Source organism: Astyanax mexicanus, chromosome 2 (genome assembly GCF_023375975.1).
Source record: "Astyanax mexicanus isolate ESR-SI-001 chromosome 2, AstMex3_surface, whole genome shotgun sequence".
In the NCBI taxonomy this organism is placed as follows: domain Eukaryota; kingdom Metazoa; phylum Chordata; class Actinopteri; order Characiformes; family Acestrorhamphidae; genus Astyanax; species Astyanax mexicanus.
In genome coordinates this window covers 1929605-1948192 of record NC_064409.1, presented here as the reverse complement: position 1 = coordinate 1948192, position 18588 = coordinate 1929605, and the positions used below count along the sequence as shown (strand labels likewise).

Here is an 18588-nt window from a genome sequence, read left to right as displayed (position 1 = left end):
TGCTTTCAGTATCTGGTGTAATTTGCAGGAATAACTGCAATAACTAAACATTTCCGGTAACTGTTAATCAGTCCTGCACACCGTCTGGAAGGAGTTTAAATGTTTGTTTCAGGTTCTTCCAAAACACTGGTGAAACAACTTGTGTGCTTAGGGTCATTGTCCTGCTGCATGACCCACCTTCTCTTGAGATTCAGTTCATGGACAGATGTTCTGAACTAAACAGATGTTCCTTTAGAAGTCTCTGATATAATTCAGAATTCATTGTTCCATCATTTGAAGGTAAGCCATCGGGTCCATGATGCAGCAGCAAAACAGGCGCAAACCATAATACTACTACCACCATGTTTCACAGATGGGATAAGATTCTTATGCTGGAATGCATAACACTTTTCGTTTAAAAGAAAAAGTTCTATGTATGTCTCTTTCGTTCATAAAACATGCTAATGTATCATGATATTTACATAATGTAATTTTGATGATGGTTTTTTATCAGTGGAATGACTAGCAGGTGTAAGTGGGAGGAGCCTGTTTTATTTAAATATTAAGATTTTAACGGACCCACCCTCAAGCTCAAATTTGAACAATAGTAAAAAATGGGAGGGGTAGTTTGGGAGGGGCACTAGGTGATGTATGGGTTTAGGGGTGGGGCAGAAGGGAGAGCTGATTGGGCTGAGCAGTGTGCCTCTGAGACACAAATGAATCGACCTCTCCAAGGGGTCTATTGACTAATTCACCTATAGCATTGTTGAACCTGTGAGGACGCTTCTGAGGCGGAAATTATCAAAATAAAAGCATTTTTTACAGGTTAGAACGGGTTTATGAAACTTTTGAGCTGGACTGGCATGTTTAATTAAGTCAAAGAAACACATTTCAGCTACTGATAAAAAAAAAAGAAAAAAATTATATATATGATTTAGGGTTTAGTGCCCCTTTTAAAGAACAGGGATCTATCTACCAAAGTCTCAAAGGACCTCAAAAAAAATAGTTTTTGATGATCATCAAGTTGGATAATTGATCTTAGCAGATTATATTTTTAGTAAAAAATAATGAATAATTAATATTTCAATACATTTTTGGGGGGGAAGGGGTTAAAAAATATATGATATAATAATTGTAAATCTTTATCTGGTACTATGATGCTGGAATATAACTGATATTACAGTTTTCATGCCAGTAGATAACTAGTTCTCTCTCGTCCTTTTGTCCTGAGTTCAGACATCCAGGCTCACTGGCTGATCCAGCCGGCCTCAGGGAGAACAAAAGCTGTCTGTTCCATTTATAAGTAGCCCTCTGATTGGTCACTGGTCAGGTGGGTGGCAGGATTGAGGTCAGCGATTGGTGGGGGTGTGCAAGGTCAAATGGGTTATGAAGGAGGAGTGCATGAGATTCTTTCATTCACATTCCACCTCATGTGTATCTGAATTATAACTCTGATAGTGAAAAACAGGATACTGTTCTCGTGATTACTGATGGATGGTGTGACTGTGTTTATACTGCTGGTGGATATTTTATACAGCTCTGGAATCAGTTTCTCTGATTTAGCTATTTATAGGTTTATGTTTGAGTAAAATGAACATTGTTGTTTTATTCTATAAACTACAGACAACATTTCTCCCAAATTACAAATAAAAATATTCTCATTTAGAGCATTTATTTACAGAAAATGAGAAATGTCTGAAATAACAAAAAAAGATGCAGAGCTTTCAGACCTTAAATAATGCAAAGAAAACAAGTTCATATTCATAAAGTTTTAAGAGTTCAGAAATAATCAATATTTAGCAGAATAAACCTGTTGTTTAATCACAGTTTTTTCATGCATCTTGGCATCATGTTCTCCTCCACCAGTCTTACACACTGCTTTTTTTCATTTTTTCCAGAAATGAAAGCGCAGCGTAAGTTCTACTATAGACTCCAATGCTACGTCACCTAATTACCTATCCAATCAGATTTTCTCTTCTGCTTTAAATAACGATCACTCATTCAGTACCTTGCTGCATTTCAGACGCTGTTGGTCGCTCTTCCCCTCCTCCCTCCCCACCGCCTCCAGGTTGGTCCCGTTTGGTTGCCCGGGGGTTGGCTCCGCCCTGTCTTCAGTGTACGACAGGATCTGCAGAGCCCAGATGTATCAAGCCCTGGGCCGATGACGGGCCTACGCCAAAGACTCTAATACATGAAATTGTTTCTATACGACTTTCACGAACATATACGTGTACTTGTTTCGCCTACAAATATTTTGTTCAAACATTAAATAATTCAACTAACTAAATTTGCTTCCGGAGTCGTAATAGTAGAACTGTATTATATACTGTGTTAATATGCCTGTGTGACTTTTCTCTGTAGTCAGCTCTGATTGGACACAATAGTCTGACTTTGTATGTCACCTTTCTTTGCTTACAAAACACAGTATACAGGATTCATGTTTCCATTGTTTCTCTGAAGCCTTCCTGCTGTGTTTTTCCTTTTCTCAGTGTATCTCAGTCTCTCAGCACTTTTACTTCCGTCTGCTTCAGTTTCCATCTGATTTCTGACAGTCTTCTGACAGTTTCTTTGATTTTACAAAATTGAAAATCTCTGGAATATAATCAAGAGGAAGATGGATGATCACAAACCATCAAACCACCAAACTGAACTGCTTGAATTTTTGCACCAGGAGTAAAGCAGCATAAAGTTATCCAAAAGCAGTGTGTAAGACTGGTGGAGGAGAACATGATGCCAAGATGCATGAAAAAATACTGTGTTTTCTTTGCATTATTTGAGCTCTTTTTTTGTTATTTCAGACATTTCTCATTTTCTGTAAATAAATGCTCTAAATGAGAATATTTTTATTTGTAATTTGGGAGAAATGTTGTCTGTAGTTTATAGAATAAAACAACAATGTTCATTTTACTCAAACATAAACCTATAAATAGCAAAATCAGAGAAACTGATTCAGTTCAATTCAATCAATAATGCACTACTTAAATGGGATAAAAATAAGGTGGGATTTTTCATGAAATAGGAAAAAAATAAATCACATTAATCACATTTACCTTTTGACAAACCCAAAAACTAATAAAAATACATTTGATTAATTGCTTTTAAAAAAAATTAATCTTTATAAATCAATAACACTTCAAAGCTACACTGTTAGCCAATGAGCTGCTTGCAAGAAGTCAAGCATCTTCTTCCTCTTGATTACATTTCAGAGGTTTTCAATTTGTTAAAATCAAAGAAACTCATCATTTTTAAGTGCTCTTTTATTGTATTTTTTTCCAGAGTTGTATTTTTATGTTTTCACAAGAATCAAATTTTTGGTTCATTTGTTTTCTTTAAAGGCTCTGGCAGTTTACTGCAACATTTCCTACACTGTATTTTGCACCAATTCTGGTTATTGGCTCAATCTAAGGAGCTTAAATGGCAAAATTAAAGGGCAAGGTTTGGCCTGTACTGAACAATACTGTCTTAAATTAGAATGTATGAATGGCAGTGATTCACTGAATGGACCGTTGCCTTGCCTCCAACTGGCAAATTGTCTGTAAACACACTTGGCTACTTCTACTGCTGGCAAGGTGGCATTCAGAGCACTAGTGCTTATGTAACACATGCACCTTATTACACAATCGTCCTGCAAGTCTCAGACGGTTACAACCGGAGGGTGTTTTTAATTTTTGAGCACCGTCTTCCTCTTTTAAGTCCCACTTTCAAATCACTTCTTCAGTTTGTAGGTTTTTACCCGTTCCTGAACACAGTGCCTCTCCTACAGATTTGGATGTCTTACTGGGCTTACTCTTCTTGCATCTCATTGGACGTGCTAGTAGGAGGAACCGAGGCGCCATTGGCCTCTTCTCTTCTCTGCATTTGTTAAAATGTTGGGTTTAAGAGGTGGGAGGGAGGTGAGGAATGTTGCTTAGATGACTCAGCACTCGAGCTACAAGGGTTTCCAGTCTAGCAGAGAAGAAGTTCCTGCAGGAGAAGCAAATGAATCCATTAGGATCTATTAAAGTCTTGCACATTTCCTCAATTGACTGGAATTAGCACATTTGAAAGCTATCAGAAAATAGAAGCATTCAATTAGCGCCTCAACACAAGCATGTGCAGACCCTTCGCATGTTTGCTTAAGTTGTTGATGACCTGGTCAGGTTGTTTAAACACATTCAAACATCGCAAAGCTGACATTTAACCAGGCATTCAACAAATAGACGCTTCCTCAGTCCACAAGCAGAACTACCACACGGCTGTCTGACACCTTGACCACGCTAACTGACCTTGCTTTTCACTTTTGTCTAGTGCAGTTATAGAGTAGAGTGGTTTGCAAGGCCGTGGTGGATCGTAAATAAATGCACTTTTAAATACATCTATTGGCTTTGCATCTACTTCGGCATTTTCAGCAGTTTTTATCCTTCCAAATTGCCTTGCATCAACTTTGCATCAATTTTCTACCATATTAGTATTAAAATAAGTATTTAAAAAGTGCATGAACTGATTTATCATAAATGAACGCATTTTAAACTTAAACTATAGATAAGATATTAAAAAAATCTTATTATAAGCTTGTTTTATTATTTGCTTATATGCTTATCTTGCAACAAGGCAAGCAAAACAATCAATTACCCCTAAAATTTTTACCCCATTTTTTGCAAAGCCACTCATTAGAAAGTGATGCCCCCATGAAGTCAGACTCCGCCTCTTTTTGAACTGCTGCTGATGCAGTAGCATTGCCGAATAGCATCACAGCGCTAACACACGGAGGAAAGCGCAGTGACTCGGTTCTGATACACCAGCTCACAGACGCAGCCTTGTGTTGATCCACATCACCCTAGGAGTGATGAGGGGAAAGAGAGAGCGCCATCTACTGTACTGTACCCACCCAGAGAGAGAGCAAGACCAATTGTGCTCTCTCGTGGCTTCGGTAGCTGATGGCAAGCTGCATAAACAGGATTCGGACTGGCGATCTCCTGATCTCAGTGGCAGCGCTTAGCCCGCTGGATCATCCGGAGCCCCCTTTAAATTGTTTGACGGTTAATGCAGGAACACCTGACACATCTCACATACATGATTCTGATAAAGTCCGTTATTTAGGTACTTACTTGCTTAGCTGTTATTTGTAATTTTCCATACCACCTTAAACAGTGCTGTCATGTCGGACCAGCTCATTATAGATAAGTCTGTAACTGATGCATTATTTAAGGTGGAACAGAAAAATGCAGTGGACAGCAGCCAGTCAGCCAGGTTCGTCACTCCTGCAGTCAGCAAAATATGTAACTTCAGAAACTTCATCATCAGGAAAGAAAGAAGCGAAAGACAATAAAAAACAAGACTGCAGCAAGTGATCATTTAATCCTTGGATAAATTAGGCCTGTGTGTCTTACAGAAAGTGTGTAATTTAGCATCTGGAGGGGATTCATTTTGTTTAAGTACCCCTAAATGTCTTGAAATGGCTCTGAGTAATACTGGCTGTACCAAGAGTCACTGCACATCTGTTTGGGAACATCATGGTCTGTTTTTTTCTTAAACTTAATGAACCTCAGTTTGCTGAGACACGGATTCTGATAATCCTCAGACCAAAGTACACCGGGAAGGTGTTTGTTCAGAACAAACAAACAGTTTTAGGTGTAGAAACACGGGTCCAACCCTTTTTCTGTCTTAAGGGGCCAAAGGCAATGATTGCAATAGGTCAAGGGTCAAGAACACACAAAAAAAAGAAAAAAAAAAGAAAAAGTTGGCCCATAATCACAAGGATAACCCACCTATAGAATAATAATAATACCTGTTTTTCATTTCTCACTAATGATATGATTAACAGCCAATAATGGGTCTAAAACACTGAGATCAGGACCAAGAATCCAAACAGAGTTCTTAAACTATCCTACATTTATAATACGACGTAAGAAAAATAACTGAACATGTTTTTGTTTGGTGGTGGAATAATTTAATCAATCAATTCAAATTCAAAACCTCTGGAATATAATCAAGAGGAAGATGGATGATCACAAGCCATCAAACCACCAAACTGAACTGCTAAATCTTTTTTGCACCAGGAGTAAAGCAGCATAAAGTTATCCAAAAGCAGTGTGTAAGACTGGTGGAGGAGAACATGATGCCAAGATGCATGTTTTTAAAACTGTGATTAAAAACCTTCAGGGTTATTCCACCAAATATTGATTTCTGTACTCTTAAAACTTTATGAATATGGACTTGTTGTTTTCTTTGCATAAATTGAGGTTTAAAAGCTCTGCATTTCTTTGTGTTATTTCAACAATTTCTCATTTTATGCAAATAAATGCTCTAAATGACAATATTTTTATTTGGCATTTGGGAGAAATGTTGTCTGTAGTTTATAGAATAAAACAACCTATAAATAGCTAAATCAAATAAACTGATTTAGAAACTATAGTGCTGTATCTCTCAGCTCTACTTTTCACCTTTGCGACTTTCATTCACTCTGCTCGCAGCAGCAGCAGCAGGCCATTCTGAGCCGCCGTAGCTGTATTCCCCATCGCATTTAAGTGTTTACAGCTGATGGTGATTATTGACGCTGCGAACTTGGCGTCTGGGGGCGTGCGCAGTTTACGTAGCCATCCTCTTCCTCCTCCTCCTCTCCTCTCTCTCAAACACACATAGAGCTCTTAAACTGCCTCCAACCCACTGACCTGCCTTCTGTACACAGCCAAGGACACGACTGCACCTTACCTACACAAACTGCCGTACGTACATTTTACATACAATTATTTTTATTTTATTTTATTTAGTTAGACATGCATTGCATTATTCGAATATATCTAGCTTAGTAATCTAGTTTAAGTTTGTTTTTCATTGTGTATTACAGACAAATATGAAGAAAACTAATAGCTTACATGTAATGCAACCTAATAAATAATAAAAATAAACACATTTTTTAAGCTATTTCACCTGCTATAGTTAGCTACGTAGTTAACGCATCCCGTAGCATGTGGCTTATTACGTTTGCTAAACAAGGTTAGTTAACCTAGCGAACTAGTGTTTAACTCAATGGTAAGGTAGAGAAACTAACTACCCTAAAAAGCTGTTTATCTAAAAAAAACTAGAGTATTGTTTAGTTTTACAGCAATATAAGGTGTTAAAACTGCAAACAAAACATGCAGTTGAAGCCTCGTTGTTCTGCCGAATTGTGCTACTCATCTATATGTGCTACTTATCTGCACTGCGCATGCGCGGATACAACTTCGTTCACAATTTTTAACGTTTTCATGTCTTAATGTTGTTATTTTTTTCTGCAATATAGCTAATACAATCTAAGCTCGCAGGTGCTGTTTGGTTGCTTAAAGCTTGTACGTTCAAGAAAATCAAATAAAAAATATATATGTTTAAAATTATTTTTAAATGATTTGATACAGTGATTTAACTAGCTAGGATTTTATTTTAGGATTCTAAACATACGTAACGTTACTCCTAAAGGGAACAATTTTTAAAAGCTATTATTATTGTGCTTTTAACTTCTCGAAAAAACCCGCTCGCTGTTTTATTATTTTTTTATTTCATCAGATTTAACGTTAACTAGATAGCCACAGTGTGGCGGTAGCACGATTTCACCGGGTAGCACATTTCGACAGTACACCGGATCCCCACGCAGGCATCTCTTTCGTCTGAAACGCGAGTCAATATCGGTTAGAAAAGCTAAAATCACGTAAATTTGGCTTTATTCTTTAGTTTAACCGGTGTTTAAGAGAAGCAGGTCGTGTGTGGACGTTTTATGTGTGTATTTTAAGGTATAAATGGTTTAAAGGCCGTGATATTAAACGCGAATACAAAGAAAACTACTTTAATATAACCTAATAAATAATAATAATATTAATACACGCATTTGTAACCTAGTTAAATAACGTTACGTAGCTTAGATTGGTCGTCTAAAATAACATCTGCCTAACGTTACCCGCATCATTTTTTGGCATAGCATGTGGCTTAGCTAACCTAATATAGCTTACGTTATATCTAAATGGTAACGTTAGCTGGTAAATCTAGTAAGTTAACGTTAAATAAACTACTCTATATTAAAAACGAAGTGTTTTCTTTTGTTTTACAGTGCTTTAAGCTGTAACCGTGCTAATATCGTGCATTTTAAGCCCATATTTATCATAAAAATGCCATTTCTGCTGTTTTTTGAAAGTAATCCAACCGTGAAGAACAGCACGCACACAGTCACGCAGGCATCGCTTCCAAAAATGCGAGTAAATATCGGATTTAAAAGGTAAAATCACGCAAATCTGGTCTTATTCTTTAGTTTAATTAATGTATAAGAGGAGCAGGGAGTGTGTGGGTGTTTATATATGTGTATTTAAGAGGTATAGACGGATTAAAAGCCGTGATATTGAAGTTTGCAGAGCAGCAGCAGCGCAGCGTGTAGCATCCGGGATTGTCAAGGACAAATTAAGGAGGGCGGTCACTGTAGCTTCAGTTTTAGGCCTCGAGTTAACTAACTAACTAAACATCGAGTTAAAACAGCGATTTTAGAGAAATTAAACTCAAAAATACTGATTTAACCTAATCTTGCATGTTATTTGTGTGTCTATACATCTACTAGTGCATCTCAAATATTTGCATATCATTAAAATTTGCTTTATTTCAGTAATTGAGTTCAAAATGTGAAATTCAAATATTATATAAATGTATTAAAACAGTGATCTATTTTAAGCGTTTATTTCTTATATTGTTGATGTAGGATTGTATGGCTTACAGCCAATAAAAACCCAAAAATCAGTGTCTCAATTTTTTTTTTAATATTATATAAGAGCAATTGGTACTTTTGTGGAAGTGCTGCTGGAAAATGAAATCCGCATCTTCATAAAAGTTGTTTTCAGCAGAGGGAAGAAGCATGAAGTGCTGTAAGATTTTGTGGGAAAACAAAACTGCACTGACTTTGAACTTGATATAAGTTGGACACAGTGGACCAACACCAGCTCTCCAAACTTTGACTTTAACTGAATTAAAGTAACTTTTCAGTGATCTAATTGCGATTGAGAAACAAACAGCACCATTTAAAGTGATGCACAAGCTACTGTTTTCTTTACATTTAATTTAAACATTTGTATTTTATTTAGTTTATTATATATTTTATTAAGATTATGCAGCTATTTTCAACCTTGCATGCAGTTTTTGTATTAAACACAGTATATTTTGGCGTATAAAATATTAGTAAAGGTGTAAAAGTTTTACACATAAAAGTTCTTTACAGGTTTCTAACAGAAGCAAATCTACATTTTGGTTTTAAACCCCTCCCATTTAATTTATATGTGTTTTTTTATATGTTTTAATGTGAATAAATACAGCTAATTGAAGTGATTTCAGTTCTTTTTTTTTTGCAATGGTATTTTTAAGCACTGTCTGGAATATGTTTATGTATATACAGCTAGATCGCTAATATAACTTGTTTTTTGCTCAGGCTTGTAGCGTCATTTTGACTCAAGTTCAAGTTCATCACAACTTAATTGTGCTATTTTCCCCTTTTTCTCTCTCTCCTGATGAAAATAGCTTCATGCAGCTCAACTGTTTGTGCATCTAATATCAATAGCATTGTGGAATAAAACATTTCCAAAGCCGTTTAATCTATAAAGATGTTTTAATGTTATAAATAAATTTAGCTAATTTTGGGGATGCGGGATTTCAGTTAGCTCTAGTAATCTATAGTAATTGTGTCTCTATATGATCTGTGTATTGTGTTTCCTGTTAGCTGTGCTGGTGTTTGTTGGTGCCTGTGGCTCAATGTCATTAGGATTATGGTCTTCATAAATCAGTGCCTTGAAATGGAAGAGGAGGATTAGTGTCACAGCAGAGCAGAGCACTCACTAACCTACATGCATATTCATTTATCTTTTTACATGAGGGTTTTTGTAGCTCTTTATCCAATGAGGGCTCGGTTAAAGCTCTAATTATTAGGTTCAGGATCCTCATTGGATTTGTGTAATCAAGACATCTGCTGTTTACTGCTGTTCTCTGCCTTTTGTTTGTTTGTTTCCTCCTGTAATGGTTAAAGGTTATGAAATATTTTTTGCGAATGTATATATTTTTTTGTATTATTTTTCCAAAAAAATGACATAAAAACAAATGCAATAGAATAAATAAATCAAACTAAGTTACATATAGTTGGTATGAAAATAGAACAGTATGGTAAATTAGGAGTATAGCAGTTATATCTATTAAAATAAAGAAATAAATCTCAGTGAAGCGACATTTTAAAGAAATGTATAAGTGTAGCTTACTGTTATTGCTGGAACTTGTGTAAGATTTGTGAAGGTTGCTGAATTTTTAAACCCTGGCCAGTATTTTCACTATTATTAAATCGTCAATGGATCTTGGGAACAATGCTGTTGTCAGGGTGTATTTCTTGTACACTGAAGAAACACAATGAAGAAACACAGTGATGAAAGCTATTGGGTGGAGCCTTTCACTCCTCCTCCTCCTCCTCCCTTTCTACTCCTTCTTTCCCCCACCTTCCTTTCTACTTCTCCTCCACCTTTTCTACTCCTCCTCTCCTCCTTGTACTTTCCTACTCCACTCCTCTTCCACCTTTCATACTCCTCATCTCCTCTTCCTCCCTTCATGCTCCTCCTCCTCCTCTTTTCCCTCTCCCTTTCTACACCTCCCCTCCTCTGCCTCCTCCCTTTATGCTCCTCCTCTTTTCCGCCTTCCGTCCTGCTTCTCCTCTTTTCTGCCTCCTTTCCTGCTCCTCCTCCTATTCTACTCCTCATACCTTCCTGCTCCTCGTTTCTTCTTCCTCCCTTCATGCTCCTCCTCTCGTCCGCCTCCCTTCCTGCTCCTTCTCCTATCCTACTTCTTATCTCCAATTCCTTTCTGTTCCTTGTTTCCTCTTCCTCCCTTCCTACTACTTGTCTTCGCCTCCCTTCCTTCTCCTCCTCTCCTCCACCTTCCTTCCTCCTTCTCCTCTCCTCCACCTTCCTTCCTCCTTCTCCTCTCCTCCACCTTTCATCCTGCTCCTCCTCCATCCTACTCCTCCTTTCCTGCTCCTCCTCTCCTCTGCCTCCCTTTCTGCTTCTCCTCTCCTCCACCTCTCTCCCTACTCCTCCTTTCCTGTCCCTCCTCTCTTCTGCCTCCTATCCTACTCCTTTTCCTCCAGCTCCTTTCTTATTCCTCTCCTCTGCCTCATTTCTTACTCCTTGTGGCCTCTTAATCCCTTGCTACCCCTTCTCTCCTCCTCCTTTACTACTCGTCTTCTCCTCCTCCTCCTCCTTCTCCTCTCTTCTTGCTCCTCCTGTCCTACCCCGGAACAAGGTGGAGAAATCGAGGGGAGGAGTAGGAGGAGTGGAGAGAAGGTAGTAGGCAGTAGTAATTGGGGAAATGGGACCACTCTTTTTAAGCAGCTTCTTTTATCTCCAGTATTTGGAAAAGGAGTAACGTTTAGGGTTTTTGGATGCACCTTTACATTACTGATTACTGAGAGACAAACCTTGGCAGAATTAATATACCAATTTATTATGTCTTCCTGCAGATCATGGCTTCAGTTGCAGAGAAACTCATCACTCCTCTGGCCAGTGGCACCGAGCTGCCCACCAACAAGGTGACCGTGGTGGGAGTGGGTCAGGTGGGCATGGCCTGTGCCGTCAGCATCTTGCTCAGGGTAAGAGTTTTTAAGAAAATGTTTTCCCCATATGGACTGAATTTATCAGAAAATGGCACAGTTCTGAAGGTGATATTTATCTCCTACAGGATCTGTGTGATGAGCTCGCTCTGGTTGATGTGGTTGAAGATAAGCTGAAGGGAGAGATGATGGATCTGCAGCATGGCAGCCTTTTCCTCAAGACGCACAAGATCGTGGCTGACAAGGGTGAGACACTACTGGTACCAGGGGTCTGAATCTCTTGGCAGTAGGGGTGGGCAATATTATATCGTATACAATATATCGTGACAGAAATATCATGATATTAAAAATCCATATCGTGATAATAGGGCTGTTCTGTCTTAAAAGTAGTCTTATTATTCACCGTGAAGCTTTAGGTGTATTTATTGTATAATTGTTTTGCACTAAATATTCTGCAATATTATTTGCTGCATTATATTATTTTATGCTATATTATTTATTTTGCCACATTATGATTATTATTTTATACTATTATACTATATTCCTGAAATTAATGAATTATTTTAGTTTTCCTATATCGCCAAGTATATTGTTATCACAAAAATACCCTGAAATATCGTGATATTATTTTAGAGCCATATCGCCCACCCCTACTTGGCAGCTTATGGTTTGATTTGATTTGATTTGATTTGATGCGATTATACAACAATTTTTGAGAATTTTGAGAATGCATCTTTTTCTTCTATACAGGATTTATTTTTCATCATTGCATGATTTCTTGGTACTTTTAAAGTAAAGTATCTGCAACTATCTATAATGAATCGGCTCTATTTACTCTATTTACTTACTAAAGCATAGTTATTTCAATTAATCAAATAATTAATACAAAAATGTAGGATTAAAATTGTGTGGGTATTTTTTTTTTAGGCAAGCTTCAGCTGCAATATTAAAACTACAAGGAAAGCAAAAACATGAAGGTGAATATAATGTAATGGCTGACCACTGTAATATAGAGCTCTGGAAAAAATAAGAGACCACTTAAAATAATGAATTTCTTTGATTTCGCCAAATCCAAAAGCAGTGTGTAAGACTGGTGGAGGAGAACATGATGACAAGATGCGTGAAAACTGTAATTAGGGTTATTCTAATAAATATTGATTTCTGAACTTTTAAAAATGTATAGATATAAACCATCTACAGCGAAATGAGCAGAATTAGGGATTAATGCTCTATTTGTTTGATTTATTTTATTTCTTAAAAAATATTTTATATTGTCATTTCGTGTGTGGTTAACAGACTACTCAGTGACCGCGAACTCCCGCATCGTGGTGGTGACGGCGGGCGTACGCCAGCAGGAGGGTGAGAGCAGACTCAACCTTGTGCAGAGGAACGTCAACATCTTCAAGCACATCATCCCTCAGATCGTCAAGTACAGCCCTAACTGCACCCTGATTGTGGTGTCTAACCCAGGTGAGGAACAGTACAGACCTTGATTGATTGATTGATTGATTTGATTGATTCATTCATTTAATTGATTGATTTAATTGATTGATTGACTGTGATTTGTGGCTCCTGGTTAACCTGGAACTTCTCTCTTGTTCCTCTTGTAGTGGATGTCTTGACCTACGTGACCTGGAAGTTGAGTGGCCTGCCCAAGCACCGTGTGATTGGCAGTGGCACCAACCTGGACTCCGCCCGCTTCCGTTACATCATGGCTGAGAAGCTGGGCATCCACGCCACCAGCTTTAACGGCTACATCCTGGGAGAGCACGGAGACTCCAGTGGTGAGTATTAAACTTATATAGGTTTCAATGTCCATCTCTACTAAGCTAGTGATGGTGGTAAATTACCCAGCTGTGGGTAGTAGGAGTGGAACGATTACTCAAATAATTCAAGTTACTCGATTAAAAAGAATGATCGATTAATTTTCTGTGCCTCGAGGAATTGTTTAATTAATTTTAAAACGCAGAGCACGGAATTTAGTGAGGACTTTTAATGTGAAACAGTGCTTAGCGCTACATTACCCACAAACAGGAAGCAGGAAGTGGGGGAGGCGGAGGTTTTTTTTGTGTGTGTGTGGTTAGTTTATTACAACAGACAAGTTCTAGATTTAATACAGGCTTTATGTAATCAGTAAACACAGCGATGTGTAGTTAAATATAAATGAATACATGTTACAGTTAGCTGGCCATGAACTTACTATATTGTCATTTAGCTAAGATGCACAAGATAAAGCCAATGTTTATGCCTGTATTATTATTATTATTATTATTATTATTATTTATTAACACCCTATATTTAATAGGTACAAGAAATCCTAAGTTGAAATAATTTACCTTCATTTATTAAATTATGAATTATTAAATTATTACTTGTGGTATTCATGTCTGTTTTATTTATTTCTTTGTGTTTTGTGTGTTGCAGTGTGAAAATGTATGTTGTAAATGTAAAAATTAAACCAATTGGTCATTCATTATTAAGTAAAATTTCTTATTTTATGAAATCCCTTATTTTATGTTTTATCCGATTACTCGATTAATCGATTTTTCTGTACTCTATTACTAAAATAATCAATAGCTCCAGCCCTAGTAGGTTGCAACCTTACTGAAGCCCATTTATTACCTGTTCAGCAGAAAAATAGCCAGCTCTCCCGTTTCCATGGCAGCAGCACACTGTTTGCATGCTGTTGTGTTCTATACCTGGCAATCCTGTATGTGGAAATGGGACTGGGGGAATGGCAGTGGGCAGATTCGGAGACTACACTACGTCCCACACAGAGTCCTATGATGTTTTACACAGCTCAAATTAAAATCTGATGATACATTCTGGTCCGTCAAGGATAGACAACTTGCAGTAGGGATCTGATATTTATATATGTGCTCTGTTTTTTTGTGTAGTGCCTGTGTGGAGTGGAGCTAATGTTGCTGGAGTTAGCCTGCAGAAACTCAACCCTGCCATCGGCACTGATCAGGACAGCGAGAACTGGAAGGAGGCTCACAAGATGGTGGTGGACAGGTAAACATTTCACACAGTATTTCAAGTTAAAGTAATCCTTAAAAAAGGAAAATGTAACGTTTTAAAAAGTAGTTTCTAGTAGTTCTAGTGCTTTCTAGTATTTGATGATTCGTCTTTTAGTTGTTTGTATATTGTTTTCGTGAATAAAAGTAAACTATAGTTTGCATACTAGAAAATGTATACAAATGGCATTGATGCAAAAATCTAATGTGAACAGACTGTTTTGAAGACTTTATTAAATTGTAGAAATCAATATCATTCATTTCATTCATACTGAAAAGCTGCATTGCCTAAATATGACTAAAATAAAATTAATTTTAAAATTAATTTTAATTGTATTATTGGAAACTAATATAGCAAAAATAATACATGCATAAAAGTAGGTGTTTACCTCAGTAAATCACATTACAGCATTACAATATATACAAACAACAATTTTACAAAAATGCAAAAACAAGATCTCCTAATCTCTCCTCCTCCTTAGTTGAGTTATTTCTAGTTCTCATCATATTAATAAACACCTGGTTTGGTAAATTACTGATAAATGTGTTACAGTAAATCAGGTGAGCTGCTGACGGAACTGAACATAATAAACACATGCTGTCTGAGGAGCATCCAGGAGAAATCTGGATCAAAACTACACTTTGTTTTTCAGCTCGACTCACAGGATTTAACATACTATAATATAGTTAAAAATGAGAATTTCTTCTTATGTTTTTCTGTATGTTCTGTATGTTTATTTGCATCTGTTCAAATCATATGTGGTGCCTTTTTTTTTTTTTTTTAAACACTCATACGTTGCTGATAAATGGATTAGCATAATCTGCTTTGGTGCCTTAAACGTTTGCAAAGTACCGTATACAAAAAAAATTAATACAAAAATAATATATATATATATATATTACATACACTACTATATTTTGGTGAACTGCTATGAGATTTTGATTTAATTTAATTTATTAATTTGGCTTTTATAGCCTCACAGTCATGTAGTCCTGGTAAAATGTATAGAACTAAGTGAATAAATGTAAATTTTACATTTGAATCATATGTGGTGCTTTTTTCAGGTAAAAACACTCATATATTGCTGAGATAAATGGATTAGTGTAATTTGCTTTGGTGTATTGCAATTGCGCACAGTACCGTAAACAGAAATAAATACAAAAATAATATATATGCATACACTACTAGATTTTGGTGAACTCCTATATATATATATATATATATATATATATATATATATATATATATATATATATATATATATATATATATATATATATATATATGTGTATATGTGTGTGTGTGTGTGTGTGTGTGTGTGTGTATATATGTGCATGCATACATACATACATACATATACTACTATATTTTGGTGAACTGCTGTGAGATTTTTTTTTATTTGATTTGTTTATTTTGCTTTTACAGCCTTAGTCAATGTAAAATGTAAAGAACTGAATGAATAAATGTAAGTTTTATGTTTGAATGTTCTTTTATTCCAGTGCTTATGAGGTGATCAAGCTGAAGGGCTACACTAACTGGGCTATTGGTCTGAGTGTAGCAGATCTGACTGAGAGTCTGGTGAGGAACATGAGCAGAGTTCACCCCGTCTCCACCATGGTGAAGGTGAGCAGATCATGGTCACGTTCAGCAGGATAATGGGTTAATAAGTGGACTCCTCAGTGTGCTGGAGAACGTCGTCATTCTGATATTAACACATTAGCTTCTCTAATAGCATCACTTGCTGTAGCTAAACCTGAAAATGTGAACGGTTATGTGATTCACGTCATCAGTTACTTCTAATCAGCAGAAACCTTGTTTTTAGGTGTTTCTATGTGAGGTAAATTGTGTGATTTGAGAAATATATATATACATGCATTGTTTAGCACATATCAGCAAAGCTAACATTAGCTGTACCTGTCTAAACAAGAATCATACTAATGAGAACAATGGAAAAACACGACCCCAGATTTACACAAGTAAATGTTGCTTATCTATATTTTACTTAAGTAATTTTTACATTTTTTTTACACAATTATCTGAACTTTCTACTCCTTACATTTTAATAAAAATTAAATTAAATTGTTACTCCTATTTCATTTCAGCTCATTTTTTTTTATTCCAGCTTCATCGTTCAATAAAATAAATCCCCTATCCAGATAAATCTCTCCATCCAGATAGAATCAGTGAATCTGATTGTGATTGGATGTAGAGAAGTGTAAACATATACCATTCCGACTCCCTATTGGTTTATACTGTGATCCATCACACCTGCACAATTTAATGGTTTCAAATTATATTTAAATATAGATTATAGTTTAAATATACTTAAGTTGCTCTAAAAGAGTATATTTAGTATGTATTTAAGTATATATGAATTACAATGCTAAAATGTGTGCACTTTTCCTTGTTAAAAATGCAAAGAATTATAAAATATATATATATATATATATACATATATATATAAAAAAATATATTTTATAAGGGATATTACAAAACAAAGTTGTCACTACAATACGTATCACTAGTAAATCACTCCCTACATCCTGCAGACTGCCCCTTAAAGTCTACTCTCTGGTAATGTCTAACATGCAGTGCATAAATTAAGTGTATTAATCATGTAGTTAATCATTTATACTCTTTTAAGTAATTTGTTTAAGTGAGTAAAAGTACATTTTAATTTAATACAAGAACATTTAAATAATTGGCAAATTGATTTAAATTGATGCAAAGACTCATAGACATACTATTTCAAACCTTGCAAAAGGATAGAAATTATCAATATCATTATTTTTTTTATCAATGTTACATTCATAAAGTTGCATTGCTTTGATTCGACTGAAATTACAATATTATATTTATAATTGTATTATATATAACTAACATTATAGCAATAAAATAAATGAAAAATTAAATCACAATTTGATTGGGATATTCTTCTTTTTTATTTTTATATGGTGATAAAATTGAATCTAGTCTTTGTCTCAGCAACTCTTAGCCTTGTTCTTGATTGGACTCTGCTTTAGGGGTATTGATTACAACATTACAATCTATACAATACGTCATTCATTGATTTTTAAATGTTTTTTGGTTGTAGTAATGCAGTATTGTAAGGGGAGAAGTTAAACATGAAAATGTTACAATTTTACATGCTTCGATTATGCATTTTTTTTTTATTTTATTATTTTTTTTAAACCAGTTATTTAATGCAAACTTTTGGAAATTAGTGTGTTTTTATTACAGATTGAATCATGCTTTTGTTTTTATTTTTATTTTTCCAGGGCATGTACGGCATCACTGATGAAGTGTACCTGAGTCTGCCGTGTGTGTTGAACAGCAGCGGGGTTGCCAGCGTGGTCAATATGACTCTGAACGATCAGGAGGTCGCCCAGCTAAAGAAGAGCGCTGACACTCTGTGGGGAATTCAGAAGGACCTGAAAGACCTTTAAACCGTTCTGTAGAGGCAATCCACGTACACACACACACACACACACACACACACACACTTCCAGCCTGATACACACACTCCCTCCAACACTCACACACACTCTCACACACTCCCAACCCTTCATCTTGCTCACTCGTCCCAATGAACCTTTTTAGATGTTGGTAAAAATAATATAAATATATATTTTTCTTGTCCTGGTGGTTCATGTGAGTAATTTGTTCCAAAATAAAGGTCTCTGTGTTGCTGGAACCTAATCAAAATCCAGTGTGGATGGATTTAAGCACTTAAACTTTCACTCCTTCCTTTTGTGTGGAATTATTATTATTATTATTAATATAGAGGAAAAATGGATGGAAACACCGCCTCCTGCTCTAGTGTGAGTTACGCTGTAGATCAAATCTCTGCACAGGGGTAGATTAGGGTTCTTTCTTGGTCAGATAGGATGTTTTGTCAGCATAAATTAAAAGAAAATGAATGAGTTGTGCTGTAAAGTGTGGATGAAATGATGACAAAAGGAGAAAGTTAATAAAACGTTTAAAATCACTGATTTCTCTCGTTTTTACATAATTTCTGGTGT

General features: G+C 36.0%; 1 protein-coding gene across 1 annotated transcript; it reads left to right on the top strand.

Moving 5' to 3' along the window:
• Positions 1 to 6532: 6532 nt before the first annotated feature.
• Positions 6533 to 18554, top strand: ldhba (lactate dehydrogenase Ba). The gene is made up of 8 exons (XM_007230674.4): positions 6533 to 6683; positions 11459 to 11587; positions 11677 to 11794; positions 12845 to 13018; positions 13159 to 13332; positions 14446 to 14563; positions 16066 to 16189; positions 17845 to 18554. The coding sequence occupies exons 2-8, from the start codon at positions 11462 to 11464 to the stop codon at positions 18010 to 18012; spliced, it is 1002 nt and encodes a 333-aa protein (XP_007230736.1). The 5' UTR covers positions 6533 to 6683; positions 11459 to 11461; the 3' UTR covers positions 18013 to 18554.
• Positions 18555 to 18588: the final 34 nt, after the last annotated feature.